The 27,948-nt window shown below is 34.8% G+C and overlaps 1 protein-coding gene across 9 annotated transcripts in view; it reads right to left on the reverse strand.

Moving 5' to 3' along the window:
- The window catches only part of MPDZ (multiple PDZ domain crumbs cell polarity complex component), a 174,462-nt gene that overhangs the window by 116,973 nt on the left and 29,541 nt on the right, over positions 1 to 27,948 (reverse strand). For all 9 annotated transcript variants that reach the window (XM_031654225.1, XM_031654232.1, XM_031654226.1 and 6 more), the window contains 4 exons: positions 26,141 to 26,307; positions 2,690 to 2,899; positions 1,901 to 2,040; positions 691 to 904 (listed from right to left, as the gene is read on the reverse strand). In XM_031654225.1, the coding sequence (XP_031510085.1) occupies positions 691 to 904; positions 1,901 to 2,040; positions 2,690 to 2,899; positions 26,141 to 26,307 (731 nt within the window). The remainder of the gene's footprint in view (positions 1 to 690; positions 905 to 1,900; positions 2,041 to 2,689; positions 2,900 to 26,140; positions 26,308 to 27,948) is intronic.

Consider the following 27,948-nt stretch of genomic DNA (forward strand, 5'->3'; position numbering starts at 1 on the left):
TGTAGAAATTTATAAAGCACTAACATTTTATATTACAGTAGAAATTTTTGTGGTTATTAAATAATTAAATTCAGACATAACGAGTCCTAACAATGTCCCTTTCACTTGGTATACTTCCCTTTCAACAGAATGTAAGCGCTACTGACAGAATCATTCTTGAAATTATCAATATATCATCATAATGATTTCACTTCAGCAGTTAAAGACAGGCACTGATTTGCAAGATCTTTTGTAGCACTTCTTACAAAAAAAGAAAAAGATCAAGGGAAAAAAAAAGGTCACATGTTAAGAATGTCTTCTGCACAATCCTGCCTTGAGGCAGGATTCCAAATTAGATGACTTCTTAAAAGTTACTGATAGCTAACTGTAACAATATAATTGTATAATTTTAAAATCAAAATCAACAATGTATTTGTCTACAGATAAAGTCAATTTTTGTTAAAGGACTACATGTTCCATTTTTAAGGAATGCTGTCAAAGGAAAAAACTACACAAAGAAAAGTAATGGTTGTTTCAGAACCTAGAAGCTTTATCATGCTTAAAGAACAAATATTCCAGGCTAGGGAAAGATAAAGGATAGTCAGACAAAAACTAAAGAAGTGCAAAGACCCTACACAAATTAGAAACTTGGAGATAACCAAAAAGAACTTGAAAAATACGTTGTTCCTTTTGAAAATTTTAAGTACTCACTGGATTAGAGTGAGCTGAAATGGTGCTGGCTGCAGATGGAGAACGGGAAACTATGGGGCTGACGAGCTGAGGCAAAGAGCCTCTGGCGATAACTAGCTGGACAGTATCCTTGGCTTTCTGCAGGATGCTGACAGCCTGCTGATGTGTAATTGTCTGATCAAGAGCCTGTCCATTGATAGCAAGAATTTGATCAGTTTCTTTCAATCTTCCATCCCTATCAAGGATGAAAAAGGGGATAAAAGACAATCTGAGAGTTCTTAAGGAAATGACAGCTTCTTTAGCATGTATGTTCAAGTCATTTTTAATCCTAGTTTTAATTCCAATACTCTAAGCTTTTTCCTGCAGTTCTACTTTTAAAAAAATATACGATTTGGCTGCAGGTCATCAACTCTCGTAAGGTTATTCCACTGCTACTCCTACTCAACTCCTCCCATTTAAAAGTACTCTTTATTTCAGCTCCCCATTCAGCCTACATGACATCTTGGATATTCCCATCTTCTAAAAATGAAAGTGGATATACCTATACAGTTGGCCCTCTGTATCCATGGGTTCCACATCCACAGATTCAACCAACTGGGGATCAAATATACTCAGAAAAAGTAATGCCACAACAATCAAAAAAAATTCACACAAATTTTAAAAATACAGTATGACTACTAATATTTACATAGGATTTGCATTGTGTTAGGCATTATAAGTTAAAGATGATTTAAAATATATGGAAGAATATGCACAGGTTATATACAAATACTATACCACTTTATATAAGGGACTTGAGCATCTGCAGACTTTAGTATCTGCAGGAGTCCTGGAACCAATTCCCCACGGATACTGATGGACAACTATATTAAATTATTGCTTTGGGTATATGAACAAATGCAACTCGAATTATTTTGGGTCATTTCCAGTATAGTGATTTTTAAAATCTAACCAAAAAGAGCCCATTTAATTAACAAAATAATGTTATCCTCAAATTTTTCTTTCCTTACCAAAACTTAAGTAAGTTATGACTATATTTAAAAGCTACTCCCATTTCAAAGGACTTGCTATTTTATCACAACAATGTTAATGACTTCTAAAAACTGGTTAATAACCAGATTATGTTCAATTATTTGTTTCTATTCATTATTATCTTTCTAAATTCCTGCACAGTGACCAAAACCTTCAGAATGTGGTATCGAAAACAAAGTAGACGCTGTGACCATCTCACCTATGAGCCACACTGCCCTCTTGTATCTCTTGTACAAATATTCCCAGCTCTCCTCTGTTTTCACTTCTTAGTCCCACAACACTAAACCCAAGGCCTCCAGATGGAGGTTTGAGGAGCTCAAAAACTTCTACATGGCGACCCTGTTTAGGAAACAAAAAAAGAAATAAAATTAAAAGCCAGGCCATGCATGGTGGTTCACACCTGTAAATCCCAGCACTTTGGGAGGCCAAGGTGGGAGGATCACCTGAAGCCAGGAGTTAGGGACCAAACTGGGCTACATAATGTGACCCTATCTCTATAAAAAATAAAATTAAAACTTAGCTGAGTGTGGTGGCACACATCTATAGTCCTAGACACTCAAGAGACTGAGGCAGAAGAATCCCTTGAGCCCAGGAGTTTAGAGCTGTCACAACACTGCACTCCAGTGTGGGTGACACAGCAAGACATGTCTCAAAAAAAACTTAAATTAAAAGCCAATTATTGCAATAACAGTCATCTTAGAACCATTTCTTTGTTTAGAAAAAAAAGAAATTGAAAAAAATTTTTCCAAGGTAATTGTTAGCACTTTATCCTGAAGAATATTTCTATAATACAACATATAATACTCAAATTTAAATGATGATAAAACTGTACTAGAAAATCTCTGAACCATCTAAACTCCCACAACTGACTTTTTGTTCCAATTGTTTCAGATGTTATAAATGTCACTATATTCTCCAAATTATCCACAATTTGATCACATTCTTAAATTACTAAAGGTATTACAATAACAGAAAGAAATGTTCTTACCTGGGCCATATTTTTGATAAGCTGATCAAATTCATCACAAGCAGGTTTCCCATTAATGTGTGGAATACCAGATCCTGTAAGTGCTTCCAGATTCCCATTGTTTGGGGATAATAAAAACGATTCATTTTGCAGAGTAGGAATCACAGCTGGGCTGAGATGAGGAATGTGGGCATATTCAATATTTGAAGTTGCTGAAGTTGCAATATTTACCTAAGAGTAATACAGGGAGTATTAAGAATTTTGACATTCCATAAACTATTTCATAGGAAATATTCCAAGGGTACAAGGACGTACATATGAAATTTCAAAATGTCCGAATCCTTTGATCCAGCAATTCTATTTTGGGAAATTTATTTCAAGGATAAACATTAGGATAATACACAAAGATGTGTGTGCATCACTAAATGTTCAATGCAGCACCATTTATTAGATGGGAAAATTAAAAAACTAATTACTTCCAGGGTTCAACTTCAGGGTACTCATTAAAACACACCCACAAATACATCCAGACATACATTTTTTTGTCCTCAGATCCTATGAAGTAACCTCTGAACTCTCAGAATTTCCTCTCTCAGAATTTCCTGAGTGATGAGGTATCTTTCTCCTTCATGGTGGGCCCCAAGGCCACATGATATAAGCCCAAACTCGGAGTTGAATTTTAATCATATGGGCAGGGCAATCAATCACACCTATGAAATAACACCCCAATAAAAAATTCTGAACACCAAGATCAGGTAATATTCCTGGGTTTGCAACACAGTCAAACACAGCTATACATGTGCTTGTGCTTTAAGCTAAGTGCTATTATGAGAGTCAAAAGTTTTTTAAAAAAAATTAAAACTTTATAAAGCAAAAAAAGTTACAGTAAGCCAAGGTAATTTATTATTGAAGAAAGAAAAGTTTTTGTAAATTTAGTATAGCCTAGGTGTACAGTATTTATAACTTATGTATAAACTCTATGCATAAGTTTTTTACCTGTCCTAAAAAATAAAACAGAAAACTCATTAAGTTACCAAAGTTACCAATAACCCAATCATTATAATGGCTATCTAGTAGCATACAGTATATTGACTATTTAGCAGTATTCAGTAATGTCCTAGGCCTTCACATTCACTCACCACTCACTCACTGATTCACCTATAGTAACTTCCAGTCCTGCAGGCTCCATTCATGGTAAGTGTGTCCTATACAGGTGTACCATTTTTTATCTTTTAACCACATTTTTACTGTACTTTTTCTATATTTAGATACACATATAATTACCACTGTGCTACAACTGCATACAGTACTCCATATAGTAACACGCTGTACAGGTTGGTAGCTTAGGAGCAACAGTTGTTGCCTAGTTGTGTGGTAGGCTATACCACCTAGGTTTGAGTAAGTATACCCTACAATGTTTGCACAAGGATGAAATCACCTAATGACACATGGCTGTACTCTATACATATTGTCACACATAGATCAAGCACAAGCTTGTCACACAAGCTTCTAGTTTGGAATCCTCCCATAATCTGCACTATGCATCTCTTCCTTTGGCTGACTCTTAACTGCATCCTTTCCCTACAAGAGATGATAATCATGTGTATAACAGATTTCAGAGATTCTCTAAGACCTTCTAGTGAATTATGACACCTCAAGGTGGCTGGGGAACCTCGCAAACTTGCAGCTGATATCATAAGTGAGGGTGGTTTTATGTATCCTTATACCTTTAAGTTTGTAGCTGGACCCTAACTTGCCGCAGTTGGTATCAGAAGTGTGCGGCAGCACTGGCAGTCTGGAGGACTGTGCCCTCAAATTGTGCTGACTGGCTAACTCTAAGTACAACGACACACGTAACAACAATGGAAAAGATCATCCCATTTTGGGAAATGATTTTATAATTATTTGTGTGTGCCTGTTACAAAGAGTTTGAAGTTAAATATAAATAATAATAAAGCAATGCAGTCAATCCTAATTTCATATTTATGTTGGGTGTCTGGATTGTGACTTTTTGTCTATAACTACTTAACAGAAAGCTTACTTCAATGATGTTTTGGGGTCACTCTCTGACCTCATCTCCTAGCAGTCTGTCCCTCACCCACTTAGCCTTAGCTGTGCTCCCCTCCTCACTGTGCCTCAAACTGCCAAGGATACACCACTCTACCAGACAGGTATATCCTTCTCCAAATATCCACATGCTTCCTTATTTCATTCAGGTGTGCCCAGCCTCACCACAGAAAAATCCTCCTTGGCATCCCTATCTAAGACAGCACCATTATACTTCACAAACTTACTCTGCCCTGTTTTAATTCATGGCACTCATTACCACGTGATCCACACCCTGCTGTCATGAAGCTTTCATCCCAGTCAGTGGAGATAGACTAGAATGCAAAAACTCTCCAGCGGAAATTTGTGACTATTTTGTTTTTACTATGCCCTCATTCTCTAGAAGAATGCCTTATACAGAGTTGATGTTCAACATACATTGGCAGAAAAAAATGTTTATCTATTTTTTAAGGATCTAATTCTGATCCAATCTCCCGACCAACCTTTCAAGTATCATCTCAATTCTAAGGATGATGAAATCATGTAAAGTCACACACCTAAGCTGTTTGTGACCTAAATTTTTTTCATCATTGTGTTCCTATCATCCTTGTATTATACACAAAACATACAGTCCTTGTATTATACACAAAACATTTTAGATATCATTTTTGAAATAAAACATTAGGCAAAGAACATCCCCTGGCAGAAGCTATCAAAATATTTCACAATATGTCACCAAAATCTACACATAAGAGTTACCTATCCTTAAAAATAAAACAGAAAACTCATTAAGTTACCAAAGTTACCAATAACCATTATATTGGCTATCTACAATCACAGATGAAAAAGAGATCAATGTGATGAGAAGAGACTTTTGGGAATCCTTTTAAATGTTTATTTTAAAATCTATAGCAGACACGATCAATTATTACTTTTTCAAAAGTAAGCTTCTTATGCCAAGACTGATTTTTTTTTTTTTTTAATCCTGAGCCATGACAACTTCAATAAAGTCTGCCAGCAGAAGATACACAGCTCAGGTTGAAGCAGATGGCATAATGAAATTTGTGACAGGCTGAGGATCCCACACACCAAGACCTAATGGCTATGGTATGTTTACATAGGAAAAAATATTTGGACTTATACTATGGTAAGCCAGAATGAACAAATCGCATTCAGAGAATAGAGAATCTGTCTATAAGAAATTCACGGTAAAATAGAAGCTCTGATATTATGAAATATTAGGTATAAAGGCATTCTAAGAGTAAAGTCAGTGGGAGCAAAACAAGTAAAATATTATAAAATGAGAACTGTATAAAAGTATTTAATATCAATTGTCATTTCCTAATTTGTTAAAGGTTTGAGGAAGTTCAATGACTCCTCCTACTTCATCCCTGACCTTGAGGTCTACATAAATGTAAAAGCAAAGGTTACAGAGATCACATATTTAAAAACTATTATTTAATTATACCACCATACAAAAGTCTTATTTATACATTGGCAAATTTATACTCATAAGAAAAAGCAGAAAGGCACCTTTGATTATGCTATAATTCTTTATTTAAATGGCTTTCTGAACTATAATCTCTTTGAGGAATAGGAATGTATCTTATTTGCCTTGATAGGTCTGTTCATAGCAGTCATGCTATAAATGTTTAATGAAAAGATCTTGATTCTCATCCTTGGTCTACAGAATATAAAATAAACAAAAGAAAACATAAATATCTGGCAATTTTTATATACAGATAAACATTCTGTATAATTTATGGAAGTTGTTAGTAAATGGGCAAGAGTCACCAAACAATTATCTGTTTTCTGTTTAAGTTCTGGCTGAACATTTCAGTCTAAAAGAGGCTTTTATGTATTTAGTAAATAAACATATTAATTTATGGATTTTAGTTAGTACTATTACCTAAAACATAACCAAAATACTATACAAATTATTCAATTTAAAAGTCTGCAAATTCTATGTGAAAGGGCAAGCTAAAACATCTTCTAAGTATTTAACAGTATAGGAAAAGTCCTCTTATAAGATGCAGTTAGAACCAGTATTGGTTCACATGCTACAAAAGGTCAAATAAAGCAGAAATCATAACAAAGAACAAATATGTACCTTACTTTAACTTTAAAAAATGCATGTATATTCATCTGTATATAGGATTTGTTCATACATGCAATTTGTTCAATCTGGCTTACCATAGCATAAATCCAAATACTTTTTACTATGCAAACATACCATAGCCATTAGATCTTGGTGTGTGGGATCCTCAGTCTGTAACAAATTTCACAATTCTAAATATCTTTTATCATAAATATGTTTTACAGTTTGATCAAACATAACTAACAATTTCACCAATAACTGTTTTATCAATTCACCTATATAGTTTTTCAAAATAATTTAAATACTTTTTCACAGAAAAATAAACTTGTCATAAAATTGTATATTATATAATAAAGTTGTGCAATTATAAAATAAATACAACTGGTACAAATAGCTTTAAAAATGACTTTTTGAGAAATGCACATTTAGCTGGTACAAGCTAGCGAAGGACACAAACTAGAGAAGGTCTGAGTAGACAAGTGTTTAGTGCCCTAGGTATCATTCAATATGCCTTCCAGAAGAAATGGACAGTATCTTCTTAGCAAGTTCCTCATTTGCAGGTGTGCTAGGAGAGCTGCTTCTAGAATAGCATCCAAGAAAACATAATTTATCTTTAGTTCTATATACAATGAAGGTCATTCTGTGTGAATAACTGTATCAGAGTAACTTTTCCACTGAGAACAATTAAAAATGTGTATAAGAGCTGTTAAAAAATAAATAAATAAACCACTTTAAAGGTATCAAAAAGAAACCAACTTTTCTGCCATACTCTATTGATGCAAAGCAAAGCAGTATCCAGCCCACATCCAAGAAGAGGGGAATATACAGAAGCATGAATATCAGAAGGCAGGAAATACTGGCCATCTTAGAGGCTGACTAGCATGGCATATCATAGCAAAACAGCTAAAAGCCAAGATAGAAAGAAAATCTTAAAAACCACTAGAGCAAAAAGGTATCTAATCTTCAAAGAACAATAAGACCAACAGCTGACTTCTCAAGAAAAACAAAGGCCAGATGTTAATGAGATGATTAAAAAAAAAAGATAAAAATACCTGACAACCTAGATTTGTCACGCCACACACCACACACACACACACACACACACTCCACAGACAGTTACCTTAGATTTGCATAAAAGAAATACCAAAGTAAAATCTTGGGCAGGAAAATAATTAAATCTCAGATGATCCCTACGCAGAAAATATTACAGTACAAAAAGGAGTTTAAAAATGTAAATCAGGCCGGGTGCGGTGGCTCACGCCTGTAATCCCAGCACTTTGGGAGGCTGAGGCGTGTGGATCACCTGAGGTCGGGAGTTCAAGACCAGCCTGACCAACATGGAGAAACCCCGTCTCTATTAAAAATACAAAATTAGCCAGGCATGGTGGCGCATGCCTGCAATCCCAGCTACTCGGGAGGCTGAGGCAGGAGAATCGCTTGAATCCGGGAGGCGGAGGTTGTGGTGAGCCGAGATCGCGCCATTGCACTCCAGCCTGGGCAAAAAGAGCGAAACTTCGTCTCAAAAAAAAAAAAAAAAAAAAAAAGTAAATCAGTATGAATTCCTTAAAACAGTAAATAATCTAAACTTGTGGAGCTTTAAAGATATATGTAATTAAAGTACATACAGTTGCACAAAATGTAGGAGTAGGGTAAATAAAGTTGAAGTGTTTTAAGTTCCTTGCATTTTTTAGAAAGTGGTAAAAGTACTAATTAAAGTAGAATCAAAGAAGTCAAGGATACATATATCTGACATATGACTCATATCTAGAATATATAAAGAAAATCCAAAACTCAATAGTTAAAAAAAAACCAACTAGAAAAGGAGCAAAAAACAGAGAGATATTTCATGAAAGAGGATATATGGATGGCAAGTAAGTACATACAAGAAATTTAGCATCATTAGCCATTAAAGAAATGCAAACTAAAATCACAAAGAAATATCACTACGTACCTATCAGAATGGTGAGGATGTAAAGAAGCTGGATTGCTCAGACATTGCTGGTGGAAACGTAAAATGGTACACCCCACTGAAAATAGTTTGGCAGTTTCTAAAAACAACTAGACATGCATTTACCACACAACCTAGCAATTGCACTACTGGTTATTTATTGTAGAGAAATAAAAACCTAGGTCCATACACAATTGCTCACAGCAGCTTATATATAGTGAAAAAAATAGTGAAAAACTGGAAACAAAATACCCCTCAATAGGTACATCCAATAAGAAATACTACTGAAAAATAAAAAAAGAAAAATATTAATATATACAACTTCAAGATATCAAGGGCATTATGCCGCATGCAAACAAGCCAATCTCTAAAGGTCACCTATATTATGATTTTATTTTTATAACATTCTTGAAATGACACAATTATAGAGATGGAAAATGAATTAAAGGTTGCCAGGGGTTATAAATGTGGGAAAGGGGTTAAGTATGACTATAAAAGAATAGAATAAGGGAGATCTTTGTGGTGATCTTGATTGTGGGGATAGCTAGGTAAATCTACGTAAGTTAAAATAAAACAAAACAAAACAGAGGGAGAGGAGGGAGGGAGAGGAGGGAGGGAAAGGAGGGAGGGAGGAATTTAAAACAAATCTTGAACTGAATGATAAGGAACATACGACACACTACATATACTGCAAACTACATCCAGAATTGTTGGATATGCAGCTAAAGAAACGCTTAGAAATGTAGACTTAGATGTAAGAGGGAAAAAAAGGAATGATGAAATGTCAATGAGCTGAGCATCCGAATCAAAAAGCTAAAAACAGAAAACCAAACTCAGAAAAGGAAGAAAATAACATACATTACAGCAAAAATCAACAAAACAGGAAAATGATACAGTAAAGAAATTCAAAAAAGTCAAAAGTCGATCTTTGAAAAGATGAGATTAATGAAACTGATAAACCTGTAACAATACTGATTAAGAAAATATAGTAAACACAAATTTCCAGTATTGGGAATTTAAAAAAAGGAACATAGACTCTACAGGCATGCAATAACCTTATGCAAAAAACTGGGGAAAAAATACATGAAACGAACAAATTCCTTGGAAACACATTTATCAAAATACCAATAGTGTGAGGCGGACTACTTTAGGCCAGGAGTTCGAGACCGGCCTGGCCAACATGGCAAAAACCCATCTCTACTAAAAATACAAAAAATTAGCCGGGCATGGTTGTGTGCGCCTATAATCCCAGCTACTCGGGAGGTTGAGGCAGGAGAATCGCTTGAACCTGGGAGGTGGAGATTGTATTGAGCCACTGCACTCCAGCCTGGGTGACAGACAGCAACTCTATCAAAAAATAATAATAATAATAATTTTATATCTATCAATGAAATTGAATGCACTATTAAAAATCCCCCCTCCCCGCAAAAACAGAACAAGAACAGGTTTAGAGTTTCACTGGTAAATTCTTCCCATTTTTTTTTCCAAATTAAATCAATTTTTTGGTGACAAGAAAAAGACGGAATTGCTCTCTACTTTTTGTTTGAGGCCAACAAAACCTCAATTGCCAACTCCAACAAGGATTATATTAGACAGAAAAGCTATAGATCATAAACATAAATAGAAAAATACTAAATGAGAATGTTAACGACTCAATTCAAAGATACTTAAAGAGGAAAATGATTATGACCAAGTTGGGCATTCCAGAAATGTAAGGTTGAGTTAACTTTTGAAAATCAGTTAGTGTAATTCACACAATGAACAGAATACAGGAGAAAAACAGGATCAGCTCAAAAGACGGGAGAAAAAAATAATGGATAAAATCCATGCTATCACCACTTCTATTCAATATTAGACCCAAGGTTTTAGGTCATCCAATAAGGCAAGGAAAATAAGTTAAAAGTATAAAGACTAGAACTGAAGAAACAAAAACCATAATTATTTGCAGACCACGTAATTGTGTATACTGAATATCCAAATTAATCTACAAATAAACCATTAGTTTTAATAAGTGAACTTAGTAAGTTGGTGGATGTAAAATCAATATCAAAAAATACAGTTTAGTATTTCCCAGCAAAACAATCAGAAACTAAAATGTTTTCTAAAAATACATTTAAAATATGATAAAATTGTTTTAATTGGAACACAACATGGAGTTTAGAAACAGACCCACACATATATGATCCCGTGATTTACAACAATAATGACAATGTAAGGGAGAAGGGATGATCTCTTCAATAAATGGTTCTGGATCAAATGGATATTCAAATGGAAAATTATTTATAAACATACACATGCACATAAATACTTTATTTCTACCTCATATCCAAAATTTAAAAGGTAAAACTTTAATAAAGCTTCTGAGAGAAAATCTCTGTATTTTAGGAGTAGCCAACGGTTTCTTAAGTAGGGCAAAAAAGAAAAAAAAAGCAATAGCCATGAAGAAAAATTTTATTTTTAAAATTTAAAATTTGTTTTTAAAATAAAAACAACTTCTGGTCATTAAAAGATACAATTATAGGAATGAAAAGGCAAAATACAAAGGAGAAAATGGTTACAATACAAATATCCAACAAAGAAGTTGTATTCAGGAAATATAAAGAACTCTTGTAAATCACTAAGAGAAAGACTGAAAAATCAATAGAAAAATGGGTGGAAAAAAAAAACAGGAAGTTCCCAAATTTTGAGAAGATATCCAAATGACCAATCCCACATGGAAAGGTGCTCAGCATTATTATTCATCAGGAATATGCAAATTAAAACAATAAAATGATAATATAACATATCCCCCAGAGTCACTAAAATTGGAGAAAATAAATTTAAAGTGGGTAGTACTAAGTGTGAGCATTGATGTGGAGCCACAAGAACTTTCATACACTAAATATCGTGAAAGAGTTGGACTTATAATTGCCTTGGAAAACAGTTTGGCAGAATCCATGAAAGCTGAATATATACCTTAGGACCCAGAAATATCCCTCTTAAGTGAACATCCAAGAGAAATACACACTTATGAATATTAAAACATAGGTACTAGAAAGTTTACAGCAATTTTATTTATAACAGCCAAAAACTGCAATCAACAGAAGAGTGGACAAGTATATTCTAGAATATTCAAACAGAAACTGAAAAAGAACTACTGTTACACATACAATACAAATGAATCTCACAGATACAAAGACAAGACAAAGAAGTCAGGCACGAAGCATATATGCGCAGACTGTATTTACATAAAGTTCAAATAGTAATACTTATCTCTGAGATAAAGTCAAAATAGTAATTCCTAAAGAGGAGGATTAGGACTGAATGAAAGGTGAAACAAATTATGAGTGCTGATCATTTTCCACATCTTGATTTACATAAGGGTTACATGTATATCTAATTTGTTAAAAAAAATCCTTGGGCACACTTTTTCCCTTTAATGTATGTTATTTCTCAATTTTTCAAAGTTTGCAAAATAAGACATATAATCAAAGCAAAAAATCTGGGGCATTCCAATGAAAGATGTAAAAACACGTCTCTTAAAGAAGGCAAGTAGTAGCAACGGCCTGTATACAGAAAGCTACATCTTGTCTATCCGTAACTATGAATTTAAAGTTCATTGACCAGACATTCACCTTAAAATGAGGAGAACAGGAACTAAATAACTGAAGACGAAGTTTGGTCTACCACTGTGACATGTGGCCCTCCACCGGCTTGATGTGGATTAAATGGGCTAATTCCCACTCCCAGAAGGAGTGCTTTAACAAGTGCTCAGGTAAAGATGAATCCTCAACAAACATATTTTAACCTCTGTAACACATTTAGATTTGTCTTCCACAAATATTATAAATTTTTAAAACTTTTAATAATTTTATTGCATACCAAATTATTTTTTGGAAATAACAATTATGCCATACTTCCACACTATTTTGATACATGCTGGGACAAGGCTAATGTAATTACGAGATTTCAAAATTATAAATTACTTATACCTCTTTTCAAAAACATTTACAATATTTTCACCATAACTACATGATAATGCACTCAATTTTAAACCAATAGAAGATTTTCAAATACATATATTCATTTAACTAAATGTACTATAAAGCACTAAAATATCACTTCTTATATTTCATCTATTCCTTCTGAGTTGTTAACTGAAAAGAAAGTTAATATTATTAGCTCTGTTTTAATGGTTACCATCCATCTTTCCAGAAGTATTTCTGTAAATACCTACAAAAATGACTGCTTAGGATCAAACTTTATTTCATAAAGCATTTTTTGGTAGATTATCAAATCTGTTTTATGATTGTTATTTTGACTTATTCTCAATACACAGTATACCAGCAAGAATGACCAAAATACTTATATATGTCTGATGGATGTTATAATCTATCATTTAAAAGCTAAAATATACGTTATCTTAAATTAGGTTAATAAGAAAAAATGAGTACTACTTTTGCAACCCTAGTTTTGGTAAATTGTTTAAACAGACATTCATTGCTAGTTCAATTTCCCATATTTTTTGTTTATTTGTTAGACACCTTAACATAATGAGAAACAAGAAATAAGCCATTCTTCAGGGAATTTGCCATAACAGACGCACCTCTTATAAACGCAGACTTTTTTTTAAATCATGCACCTTGTATTTTCTTCTTGCAGAACAAAAAAATGTGCTTATTTTCTTGTGAATTTACCAAAAAATGCTGTAAAACACTCTCTGGAAATGATTCCAACTATGAAATGCAAAGATTGGATGCTGAGAGCATTCAGTGAAATACAGCACCTAAAATGATAGCAATCACAAGAAAAATTTTTTATACATGATAGGACTCCATTTCAAGTTTGGAACCTAGAGAGGACTCCTTTTCCATAAATCTTTCAGTGAAATACTGATTAAAGCACAGCTCTGATGCATTATTGAACAGGCAAACCCTTGCACAGTAATTGATGGTGGCACTCTGATTTAATGATCCTTATTTTTAAAGCTAATTAAAGAAATTGAACTGCATGTTCAAAGGGGATTAGCTTAATGTGACGAGACTATTTTAGACATAAGGTAGCTCCTGGCTCCTGAACTAAGTGAGACACAAAATGGAACAATAAGTTATAAGAAGGGAAAACAATATTTTCAAATACAACAAACAAAATTTTACATTTTCTATGAGACCTTCCTTTCATTTATTCAAGTATTTATTGAGCATCTAAAATGTCTTAAACATCACTAGGTGATAGGGATAGTAATTAAAATGACAAAATGCTTTCCATAATCACTAATATGTTAAATATCCTACAAAATTATTCTACTAGGCTTAGCTCACTCAGCTACTAAGATACCTTTCTGTTCACAGCTATGAATTCTCGAATACCAAAACAGATAGTAATTGAGAACACACATTATAATTTGCAGATATTTTTAAGTAGCCTTTGACTAACATTTGCTGATAAATTTAAAAGATAAGGGTATTCAATAGAGAAAGTAAGTCCTTAACACAAGAATGTTGATAGAGTCATTTTAAGTAATCAAAATGTAAATTTTCTGCACCTGCCCCTATATAGGTACAAATGCATATTTGTCTTAAAATTCCCTTGCGCTAAAAAAGTTAAACTGTGAACTATAAAATTGAAGACAGAAAGCAAAGAAAGCTTAAAAACTAAACAAGGAAATAAAGTGTATGTAAGACTCTGCCTTTTCCCTTTTTATATTTGGGAAGGTGTTCCTGGATGATCAATAATCTACCCAATGTAACACTGATTGTTATAACCTGTTAAATGACAAAACCAAATACAAAACTATAGACTTTAGCTTTTACACAATGCTGTCAATTTAAGTGGATGAATGAGGAGTTAACAGACTATTTTAATATTTTAGTTTTTATTCAAACCTGCAAAGATCTTATTCATTCTTTAAACTACATAATAAGAGATTTTTATTAAAATCAATCCACAAGGCATACTGCACTAAATACTGAGCTGTGTGTGTGTGTATATATATATTTATATTTTTACATATTTATATAGTTTTATATATATATATATTTTTAAGACAGAGTTTTGCTCTTGTTGCCCAGCCTGGAGTGCAATGGCGCAATCTCGGCTCACCGCAACCTCTGCCTCCCAGGTTCAAAGGATTCTCCTGCCTCAGCCTCCCAAGTAGCTGAGCTGGGATTACAGGCATGCGCCACCACACGCAGCTAATTTTGTAGTTTTAGTAGAGATGGGGTTTCTCCATGTTGGTCAGGCTGGTCCTGAACTCCTGACCTCAGGTGACCCACCCACCTCAGCTTCCCAAAGTGCTGGGATTACAGGCGTGAGCCACCGTGCCCAGCCCTCCATGTGTATTTTATAAACTCATTTTCTTCTTTAAGAAGGCCTAAATGACACTAAAACCTTTGGGAATACACTTAGGTAAAAAAATTAAGACTCCCACTTCCCCAAATTTCATAAAATATTTATGAACACTTGAATAAAGATTGGAAAATAACTTGAAGTTAAAACATAGTTTTGTTTTAAACTCTTTTCGTTATTGTTATCAAAAAAGTGTTTAACTTCTTTTCTAAAAAGTTGGCTCCTACAATGAAGTAAAACATACCAGGATGTTTTACCTCTCCCCTGAGTTCCCACTGAGATCCTACTTTCAAAAATAATGGGTTATTTTTTCAAATTCGTTTGATCTTTTTTGATAGTATCTTTATTTCTTATTATTGTCATTGGGTGGGTAGAGGTGTCCGAGGTACGCTGAAAAAAAGACTACAAATTCCTTTCAGCACCTCTCATAAAGAGCAATATTCTATTTCCCCATCCTTTAAGTTACAAATTCTTGACACAGTAAAACTTGTTGATTTTATTAAATCTTGACCCTCAAGAACATGTCTTTTTTATGTTCCATGTTTCAAAATGGTAAGCAGACCAGGTTTCTGAGTGTTTCAAGGCCAAAGATACCAGCTAAGGTTACTTTTTATTCTTCGGGGGAAAATTACAGGTGGTTCATGCCTGTAATCCCAGCACTCTGGGAGGCTGAGGTGGGCAGATTGCTTGAGTCCAGGAGTTTGAGACCAGCCTGAACAGCATGGCAAAAGCTCGTCTCTACAGAAAAATAAATAAATAAATAAATAAATAAATAGCCTGGCTAATGGTACACACCTGTGGTCCCAGCTCCACAGAAGGCTGAGGTTGGAGGGTCACCGGAGCCCAACAGGTCGAGGCTGCAGTAAGCCATAAACATGCCACTGCACTCCAGCCCAGTCTACGTGACAGAGCAAGACACCGTCTCAAAAAAAAACCCAAAATGGCAAAATGGTAAATATAAAGTGTTTATGCTGCACAATAAATTCAATGGTTGTCTCACAGAAAAGCACTAATTTGAGTTGCAAGCTGAACTAGCCTAGCCGCTTTTTTCATAAGTAACATATTTGGAAAAAAAAAAAAAAATCAAACTGTGATTATATAGACTTGGGTATAGAAAAGACATTTTCTCAAAAATAAACAAAGTAAGCCCGTGACTGCAAGGAAAACAACAAACAGGATTTACTGCCCATAATAAAATTTGAGCTTTCAAGTGAAAATTAGAATTTTAGAATATCTGTATCTGCCACCTTGATCTTGACACCTTTCCATAACTGGAATTTGTTGATAAAACTGCAACTGATACCAGCAAGTATAACTTTTTTATATTATATAACGAAACGGGAAATGTGATTTTTCCATTTTTCAAATTTTCCAAATGACCAATGTAATATAAACGAAGCTTTAGTTTAAAAAAAAATTCAAAGACCAAGACAGACAAATAGAGTTTCCTATAATAGAGAGTGAAATACTTACTGATTTGGTTTCAGATTTCACAGTGATACAGGAGTTAAGAAGAAATTACTTAGGCTGATAGTGAGGGTATAGTCCTTGGTAAGGTTTTCCAGAAAAGCAGACCCAAAATCATTTTCTTCTCTAACAAAGAGCAGCCTGTGAAATTGAGCTGCAGACATAAACAAGCTGTAAGCTTGCACAGGTGAATGCCAGCAGCTGTGCCCACTGGAATACACTACCTGGGACTAGGCATGTTCAAAATGGTGGCTCCATCTTCTCTTTTTGCCAGCCACAGGTACAGTAAGGAGCAGACAAGATGGCAAGAGCCAAGTGGAAAGTCCACTTGCATAGTAAGATTAGAGCGGGGCGACCAGCCTTCCCTTCGAACTGGTCAAACCAATCTGTGTGCCCTACGTAAATCAGACACCCCCTCCTCAAGCCTGCCTATAAAATCTGCTGTGGTCTGCTGCCTTGCCCCTTCTTTCGGATGCCTCTTTCTGGCAAGGAGCTGTTCTCCTCTCTCCTTTCTTCTGCCTATTAAACTTCTCATTCCTTAACCCACCCACATGTGTCCGTGTCCTTAATTTTCTTGGTGCAAGACGACAAACCCCATGTATTTACCCCAGACAACGATGCTGCTTCAACAGTGCAACTAAACTTTAAGAAACCACCACAAATTTTGATGCACTACCAAAGAAGGATACCACAATTATCTGAAAAAGCTATATCCCTCCCTTTCCCAGCTTACATATCTGTGTGAGGCCAGCTTTTCTTCAAAAACATCAACTAAAACAGCAAATCCAAACAGACTGAATGCAGAAGCCAATGAAAACCTAGTATTCTGCTATTAAGCTGCACATTAAATATATGTGCAAAAATATAAAATAATGCCACTCTCCTCGATTTTTAAACATGCAATGGGGGATTTTTAAATAAATAAATACTTAAAACATTTCTGAATTCTGATTTCTAACATGGCATATATTGATAGATAAAACCATATGAACAAAAGATTTTTGCAGACCTTAATAATAATTTATGACTGTAAACTGATCAGGAGACCAAAATGTTTCACAGGATATATGTACTGAGAATAAACTCTTACTTAATATCACCTACTAATAAATATCAGTACCAGAATACAAATCTGGATCAGGTTTGTCTCCAACTACTACTAGACCACTCTGCCACAATCTGAGATGAGATAATCATAAGAAGTACTCAAATCACCCACAAATCCTGAAACTATATTCACTATGCTGTTTAAAAATAAAATAAAATAAAATATATGGAGTTCTATGATTAAGACCTAGGGTCTGGAGTCCAGCCTGCCTGGCTCTATCACTTAACCTCTCTGTAACTCCATTTCCCTATCTACAAAATGAGGAAAATCATATTACCTACTTTATAGTATTGTTGTAATGATGAAACCATTAACTACAATAGAACTAGAACAGTTCTGGGCACATAGTAAGACTTGATGCTATGATAATTGCTATGATAATGATAAGTGATGTACTTTTTCAATGTCATCACTAAGAGAAAAGGTGGCGTCTCCAAAATAAATTCAGTTATTTGGTTAATTTACTTATGTTAAAAATTAGCTGTCTGTCAAGGAAAGATAAATAATGAACGACAGTTTTGAATATTTAAGAATACTCATGCATTCATTTATTAAGCAATCAGTTTTTGAGCTTAAGTATCATATAAGGTACAAATATTTAAAGATGAATATGGCATGGATTTTGTGCCAAAAGTAGCAAATGGATGTCAAGCAAACCTGAAATACAATTAATTCTAAAGCTCCTTTTTACGCTTGTTAAGAACAAATGGCAAGTGGAATGCAGCATATACCACAGTCTAGGCATGTGTGTTTATGCATATTTACAGAATGTCTTTTCTTTATTTAAATCTCAACAATTCTGTGTTTTCTTAGCTAAATTTCCAAGAGAAAAAAATTTAAAAAGTGTAGCTTGACCTAAAATTATATTCTTACCAAGGTATGCTGAAATTTTCTACGTCAAAGTGGGGAAGGTATCAAAATTAAGTAAATTAATCTATTTGAAATGCCATGGCAAATAAGTAATTTAGAAACTGAAAATTTAAACAAACAACATGTTAGAATCTTGCAGTGTTTTTCCTATCAGTCCCACATTTCTAGGAGACAAAACTGACTCAGTGTTCACAATCTGCTTAGAGGAAAATAAAAATAAAATAAAGCTTTACAGAGAAGTATAATTATATAGGAATGGACACACGAAGATTGATTATATTTTGCCACATTCTCTCTCCATTCCACTATTATCTTTAACCAGATCATTCACTTTACCTTTAAAATCTAGCAAAATTATTAATATAACCAGACTGAAAGTACTGGTTTATGTCAAAAAGACTCTATGATTAAAATTTGGGAGAAGAATTTACAGGACATGGCATATTTTAACTTAATGAATTTGAGTTTAGATGATGTTTAGCTCAAGTGCATTTCTCTTTAGGGATGCTATTAACTGTTTTTCCATCTTATTTGCTCATTAATACAGAGAACTAAGGGTTCAGAAACAGTGTAACTTATAATAAAAGTAAAAAAAAAAAAAAAAAAAAAAAGACTGGCTTCAGGGTTAGACAGACCTCAAATTCTCCTAAGTCTATCAATGAATAATTTTGTGGGTCAGATTATGTTATATAAGCTAACCCCCAATTTCCTCACTGGATAAAATGAAGACAAAACCTACCTTATGGAACTGATGGACTAGTTAAATGAGGCAGTCTATAGTACACAAGGGCTTCTTGAAAGGTAATTGTTGTAGCTTTAAATGTAAAATGAGGCCTATTATTCTTAAATTTGGAGGTTTAAAAAAACTCACTTAGGTTATAACCAGTAAATTTCACATTTTTTTCCTTCTTCTCCAAAGACCATTTAACATTGTCACAAAAATACCATACAATTATCACCATTTGCTGTTTTAGACACACATGCATAGCCAATAGCAAGATGGTGTTGCATTTTAATCCAGCACTGTATAAAAAGCTTGAACAGTGCCTTCTTGCCCACGGTAAAACAAAAATTTTAGTCCCTTCAATGGCTCTATATTTACAAACTTTTAGCTAAAGGAACAAACATTTAAAAGCTGTTATTGTACCAAAAATAAAGTATTTGAAATTCCTACAGTAAATAAACTTTACGGTAAATGTAAAAACATAAGAACCACTCATTCTCTTTTAACTTCTCCTAGATAATGCACACTAGAGTCTCAAGAAATAGATACTTCGCTGTCAGGTGGCTACAAAGCTCTATCATAAAAGTAAAACTATTTCAGGTGTAAGAAAGATCATTTTCATTTTCACAAGCAACAACAGCTGGGAAGAGTTCCACTCCATTTTTAGATAATTCTTGTTAATGAAATCAAAGCATATTTCTTCCTTTCTGTCCTCCTTCCCCTACCAACACCAAGTCATAACTTAACCTAGACATTCTTGGAAAGACAGTAGTCGTCTCCCCTTTACTGATAGCAAGCCTACAGGTGAATCATCCTCCTTTTGGTCTCAAATTAGAAACTATAGGGAAAGGATCATTTTTTTTTCATCATTTATATAAGTAATAAAGAGAGGGAAACACAAGCACTTTTGTCCTTTAAGATATGAATCAAACAAACAGTATCTTTATGACTGTCAAAGTCAAAATAGAGTAAGAAAATCCTCAGTTCACAGAATTTCTCATTTTCCGTCAATCTAAAATAATAAATGTAAGAAATTATTTGAGCTGCTGCTGTTGCTACTTTAAGTAGCAACATACCTCAACACTTTGGCCATGAACTCTTCGCAGTCTTACAAATCTGTATCTACAGAATAAAGACTCCTCAGACATGTCCTGGTACAGTGTGTGTTCCACCTAACAACCTCTGCTTACCTCAGATATTTGAAGCTGAACCTCTGAAGTACACATTGACTACCAGACTACCTACATCTCTAGGTTTCCTAGAATTTGCTCCTGTTTTGAGCATCAGAAGAAAAAAAATTCACACAGAGTGTACATTACTTGTGTGGCCTTGGGGAGAAAAACCATTAGTAAATTAGGATGTGATGCTGTATTCTTAGAATTAGTAAGACGAAAGAAGTATTATATAACTGAAGATCTTACTTATCAAAATGTCATTAAAATCGCTACCTTAATTTTATGTTAGGATGCTTTTTTTTTTGAGACAGAGTCTGGCTCTGTCGCCCAGGCTGGAGTGCAGTGGTGCAATCTGGGCTCGCCACAAACTCCACCTTCAGCCTCCCGAATAGCTGGGATTACAGGTGTGCACAAGCACGCTTGGCTAATTTTTGTATTTTTAGTAGAGACAATGGGGTTTCACCATGTTGACCATGTGGTCTTGACCTCCTGGCCTCAAGTGATCCGCCCGCCTCGGCCACTGCATCCAGCCTGTTAGAATGATTTTATCATGTTAAAAAATGTGAAGAAATAAAAAACAAAATGATTGCTAAAATAATGTATATAATAGAAGGGTTAGAAGACAAAGTTAATACAATATCAAAAAAAAAAAAAATGCAAAAGAACAAAGGTGATTAATTAACCAACAAACAAAACACCTTACTTGAAAAGGTTCTTCACAGTCTGGCTCCATAGTTTCCTCTCCTGCCAATACCCCTCATATAATCTACTGCTCTGATAATATAGGTCTGCATGGGGCTCCACACCAGGGTTTCTGAACCTCAGCAATGCAGACATTATAAACCCAATCGCTTTTTTGCTGTAGGAGGCTATGCTGTACACTGAAGGATGTTTAACAGCATCCCTGAACTCTACCCATTACCTGTCAGCAGCATCTTCCAGTCATGGCAGTAAGAACTGACTCCAGACACTGCCAAGTTTCCCTTGGGAAGGGAGAGCATAAAAGAATCCTCAGTTGTGAACTGCTCTGTATCCCTGTAAACACTGCTCTCTGTACCTGAAATCATTTCCCCCACCTCTGCAGAACTCACTTTTCAAGCCCATTATCCATGCTATTGCCTCCACTGTGAGGTTTTCTTCTAGTCAAAGTTACTCATTCCTTCTTTACTATTCACCTTCTTCGTTTTCTTTTCTATGTTCTATTTTCCCCTCTAGATAGTGAGAACCTCCATCTGATTATTCTTTGTATTTTTATTAATTTAGATGTTCAACAAAGGTTGATTATTAAATGAATGTGAGAATATGAGCCTCCATGAGATAACCCGCCCATTGCCAAGGGAAAACTGGTTCACTGAATCCCACATTGTCCTTCAGTTCTGTCTGTCTCTCTTATTTTTTTTTTCTTTTTTTCTGTTTTGCTTTGCTTCTGGGAAACAAATTAAATGACATACTCAATTTTAGTAACCCAAGGTCCTTGGTATATCTAGTTCTGTGATACTTTTATTTGGTCTTTGTTTAGGTTTACATTTTAATCATTCATTATTTAACAAGTTTTGCCATCAGAAGTTGCTTCAAATTCTTTTTGAAATGTAATTAGTGAAAACTTACAAACATAGAAATATAAAACCAAAATTTTATATCATGAAGATCTCATTTCACGAAAAAATTTCAAAAAAAGATTGTTCACTGTAGGATTCAGTGAACCAGTTTACTCTAATCAACATTTAAGAGTAATTTTCAACCCTGATCCTATGTTAACACAGCATCTCTGTAGTTATTTCAAGAGTTGTCATAAAATTTCCAAAGAAAAATCTGCCTTAATTTTGTGTGCATATACATTATGCACCTAGATGATATGTGTGTAAGCCTACACTTTTGGGAAGGAAAATAAATGAACTAGAACCCTGGAAATATTAAACAAACACCAACAACAAAACAATAGAATGCCACACTCCAAAAAGTCTGAAGGTCATTGACAAGGAGAGACCTCCTGAATATTCTGTGCTGAGGCTTATTTGCTGTCTAAGCAGCTTTTGCAGCCTGAGTTATCCACATTATTTCTCCAATCTTGGAATTGTTCTCTGTTGCCGTAGCTTTAAAAATAATCTTAGCAATGTCGATTTTTAAGTATTGGTCCTAAATTTCTATTGAAATTAATCATTTTAATTCTCAGTTTTCCTACAGATAATTCAGGGTAAAAAGATTAATTTAGTGCCACTGGTCAATTCTTAAGGCAAAGCAATTAATTAATCAAGAAAGTAGCATCCACCTATACTGGACTGGAGAAACTTCATAGAATAAATATGCAAATCCAATATCCTCAAGGCTGACAAGTTTCTATTATTAAACTGCTAACGTGTTTATTTCCCCCACAATAGCTGGATTTTTGTCATGAATACGCATTAAGCCCTGTAGTGATTAGCAGTGATGACTAGGTGACAGTGAGGACACTACTTGAGAATTTGCATTTGACAGATCATTGACATACAGTCACAGTTCTTTTTTTTTTGTTTTTTCTCTTCACTTAAACAGGAATCATGCAATAGGAAATGAACCAGAGCTATTAAAGATTATTCAGGTTTAATAGCATGCATCCTTTTAGCTGGCATTAGAACAATACACAATGTGGCAGAGTTAAACAGAGACATCAATTATATTCTCAGACCTGCTAATATTTTTGACAATATTTAAATAGCACATCCCTTCAGGGCATGGCTTTTTTGCCCTCTTAGTTACACACCTGTCAAGTGTTTAATTTGCCAAAGGGAAACAGTTTGATTTCTAAGGGCAGTCTTAATACTGAAGAAGCAAATTGAAAAAATTAAACATTATTGAATAGAAGTAATGAGAAGGATCTGAGGGAAAAAAATTGTAGGCTTAATTCAACATGGCAAGTCAGCATCTGTCATTAATGCAACAATATGATCATGTTCTCCAATATGCTGCATATACCTCAAGCTTTTCAATTATTCAGTTCCTTTACTTCTAAAAAAAACAGGAGGCTGATGGAGAGGGAGAATCAGAGGGTCGTATTTTCTAGTAATAGTAAAAAAGATGGAGATAGTAAATTGTACCTGTCATGCATATAAAATTATACATTTGAAAATAGGGAAGGTATGAAGTAATAAATATAAGCTAGCCATTGGTCAGATTTGTGTAGCCACTGGTTTAAAAGAATAAATTTCACTCTTCAAATTCATTAATTATTAAATTATAAATACTAATAAATCAGCATTTATTGGTAAACTACATAGAAAATGTAAATCTGACATGACAAAAGTCTAGAGTACTTATATTTAAATTTTAGAATAGAAAATAAGGTTTTAAATTGTTACTCTAGTCATATAAGAAAGAATCTGGTAAACAAATGGAATTGAATTAGTAAAGAATGGAGATTAAAAAAAAGAGTCACAGACACTGTAAAAAGTTATTAATGATTTTAAACAAAAGAAAATTCTTGGCATCTAGGCACCAACTTTCTACCAAAAAAAAAAGGAAGAAGAAGATGTAAGACAGGCTCCAAAGAAAACTGACTTCTAGTTCTACTCTACTCTTATAATCAAGTCACTTAACCTCTCTAAGCCACTGTAATCTACAGAGTATAAACTAGGTGTTTTTCTTGGTCCCTTTCAGTATTAGTTTTTCACTGTACATGAACATATGGCTAAGAAGCCCAAAGTCCAAAAACATGTAAGACATGCCCCATAGAATTCTCAGACCTCACAATTTTTGTAGTCTTAAAATATACCAGTGTCTATCATTAACAAAATAATAAGATCATGCTGTAGTTAGTCTCAGTCTCAACAAATTTCCAAGTAGGTTTCATCTGAATCACGTGGGACCCAAATAGTCTTAGAGCCCATATCCTACCTCCATATGGAAATGGTAAAACAAGCTTAATAGGCAGGCCTATTTGTCCCCTCCTTTCATGGGACACTGTATGCACAAATACTATACCTTTTATATAAAACTGTCTGCAAGGGAAATTTCAAGTTATCTCACTGGGCCAGTGGTATGTCCCAACACACTTGCTAGCACTCTTTCTGTTTCAACTTTTCTTCTCATTCTCATCATGTTTTCACATAACATAATAAGAATAGAAGATATCTGTTCAACTTCTTTACACTCTCTGAAAAAGCAGATAATTTTCCACAACATAATTATGCTTTTATTCAGGATATTGGTTTCTCCAAAAGCTTGCCAATCCATTCTGAAAACCAGTACTGAAAATCAATCTTGCCAGGTATGGTGGCTCACTCCTGTAATCCCAGCACCTTGGGAGGCTGAGGCAGGTAGATCATTTGAGGTCAGGAGTTCGAGCCCAGCCTGGCCAACATGGTGAAACCCCCATCTCTACTAAAAATACAAAAATTAGCTGGATGTGGTGGTGGGCACCTATAATCCCAGCTAGTCGGGAGGCTGAGGCAGGAGAATCTCTTGAACCAGGGAGATAGAGGCTGCAGTGATCCAAGATGGTGCCACTGCACTCCAGCCATGGTGACAGAATGAGACTCCGTCTCAAAAAAAAAATAAAACAAAATTAATCTTTTCAATAACTTGTAAAGGAGACAAACACAACTACATATAACAAAAACACCTTAAATTCATGATCACGACTTAAAACCATTAGATAGAAATTTACTATAGAAAAGTATTTGTGAAGATTCTTCTTAATTTACTTTTTTTGCTACAAAATATCTAGATTAAGAAGTTATATGACATTAAACAAATTCATTCTCTCTTATTACTTTTTGTTCTTTCGCATTAGCCACATTTTGGTTTTTTTTGTAACTGAAGCTGTTTCACTCAATTATGAAACTAATCTTCAAGTTTCATTTTTAATCTTAAAAGGCAGAATATTTGCTGGCAAGTCATCTATAACCGTTAAATTAATGCTAAAGACATTAGAATGAAAACCAACTTGGATTGAAGGCATAATTAGATTGATTTCAAACCTTGAAGATAACAAACATTTTTAAAATATTTTTTAAAGCATAGAAATGGTGATTAAATTAAGTAAGTTCAAAGAACATCTGACTTCAGTTTTCATTCTGTCATTGTGAAATGTTTCAATTTTAATATAAATGCTAGGACTTTTTAATGCTCATACTTTTTACAGAACAAAAAAGCACTGTGTTACATTTAGAAGTTCTAATGTTTATCACCATCTGAGCTGTCATGGAAGCAATTGCTACTTACACTCTTTAAAGAAGTGAGAATTGCAATTCCTCTAACTGATGACAATGTAATTATTCCTTTTACTGTCAAAATAGAGGTGATTTCCCTTCCTCATACACATGATTACACATGCAAATCCAGGCTTATCTGAAATCTTGTAAGTATACTGAATGTCCGAATCTGAATGAACGATCACATGAACAATGAGCCTGAGTGATGATGGAAACCAAGTCTACAGCCAACCATCCTAAACATATTTTTATCATCCGTTTTTCCTGTAGAAACTCATTCTTCAGCATCCACACAGCTTTCAACACAATGTCATATCATCTACAATATACAGCAACAACCATTACAAAAATAACTAGGAGGAAAAAAGCCACATTGAATCTGAATGTCTCATTTGGAGGTTTAAATGACTTCATTAACTATTCATTAACACATAGAAAAATCAGCCTTTCAGAAAAACACCAGCCTTTCACAAGATCTATGCCATGTCGTGAACGCCTGCTTGGGTGAATGATGTCCTACCTGGTCTTTCAGCTGCTGTACAGAAGTCTGAAGGCTCAGAATCTGACTGAAGAGAGGGCTCTGCAGGACTGACTTCAGAAGGCTCAGTTTGTCTTCATTTGCTACATCCCCACGTTCTCGCAGCTTGGTTTGCAAGCGCTCTGCTGCCTGCAGGGCCCGATTTTTGTCTATACCAAAGAGCAGCATTTGTCAATAATAGGATTCAAAGGACACATGTCCAGCCTATGAGGACTCCATCTAGTAGAAATTCTAAAACTATTTCTATTGAGTGCATAAAATTGTCCCTTTTAAATTGAATAAAAAACTGCAGGCCGGACACAGTGGCTCACCCCTGTAATCCCAGCACTTTGGGAGGCTGAGGCGGGCGGATCACTTGAGCTCAAGAGTTCGAGACCAGCCTGGCCAACATGATGAAACCCTGTCTCTACTAAAAATACAAGAAATTAGCCAGGCGTGGTGGTGCATTCCTATAATCCCAGCTACTCAGGGGGCTGAGGCAGGAGAATCACTTGAATCTGGGAGGTAGAGGTTGCAGTGGGCCGAGATCAGGCCACTGCACTCCAGCCAAGGAGACAGAGCGAGACTCCATCTCAAAACAACAACAACAAAAAAAACTGTAGAGAAAGTAGACATTTTTTAATGGAGTACAAAAATACAAAAAATACAAAACTGAGTACTTTTTTTTTTTTTTTTTTGAGACAGAGTCTCGCTCTGTCGCCCAGGCTGGGATCTCAGCTCACTGCAAGCTCCGCCTCCTGGGTTTACGCCATTCTCCTGGGAGGCTGAGGCAGGTGGATTACTTGAGCTCAGGAGTTTGAGACCAGCCTGTTCAACATGGTAAAACCTCCTCTCTACTAAAAATACAAAAATTAGATGGGCATGGTGGCATATGCCTGTAATCCCAGCTACTCAGGAGGCTGAGGCAAGAAAATCCCTTGAACCCGGGAGGTGGAAGTTGCAGTGAGCCAAGATCATACCACTACACTCCAGCCTGGGTGATAGAGTGAGTGAGACTCCATCTCAAAAAAAAAAAAAAAAAAAAAAGGAATCATCACCACAGACACTTTCTATAGCACCAAATCTGAAATTGCAAAGAAATAGGGTGATTAAAACATGAATTGATGTTGATCATGAGTTCACACACACACACGAGTAAACAAACAATATTTACTCATATGCAGAATTTTAAAAACAAATAATGATAAAGATACACATGAGCATCTTATTCTGGGTTATATGTCCCATGGTATCTCAGAATACAAATCTAATACTAATTTCCACATCAATTATTTGGAAAGTGTGCAACTCAGCACAAAACAAAATAAAGACTAGAAAACAATGGTTTAAATAATTCTGTATTTGCCCTTTCCTTTCCACTTTCCTATTAAGAACTTTCCCATGTGGACTAGGAGTCTTTACAGCATGTGCATTTAGTATAAAATGGGAAGTGAAGGAAATGTACATACATACATTTTCATTACCAGCACAGTACCAGGAACAAAAGCCATCATAGAGATCCCCACGATCACAAAAACAGGTCCTTCTCCCGTTACTGCCACTGACTCTCACTCTATCCCTCAAAACCCACCGACGTCAAGGTATCTGCCATAATGATTAAGGTGCCAGAGTGAAATCCAAACACTTTCCATTTAGTCATACCCAAAGAGTTACCTGGAATAGGGTAAGGAACTAGAGTGTCAGATAATTGCATGTATTGTGCCATACCTGATATATCTAGCTATAAATGGTTCTACTAACTAGTTTCTTTAAAACTAAAGAGCAGTGGGAAAAACAAATTATTAACACAT

Source organism: Papio anubis, chromosome 13 (assembly GCF_008728515.1).
Source record: "Papio anubis isolate 15944 chromosome 13, Panubis1.0, whole genome shotgun sequence".
In the NCBI taxonomy this organism is placed as follows: Eukaryota; Metazoa; Chordata; class Mammalia; order Primates; family Cercopithecidae; genus Papio; species Papio anubis.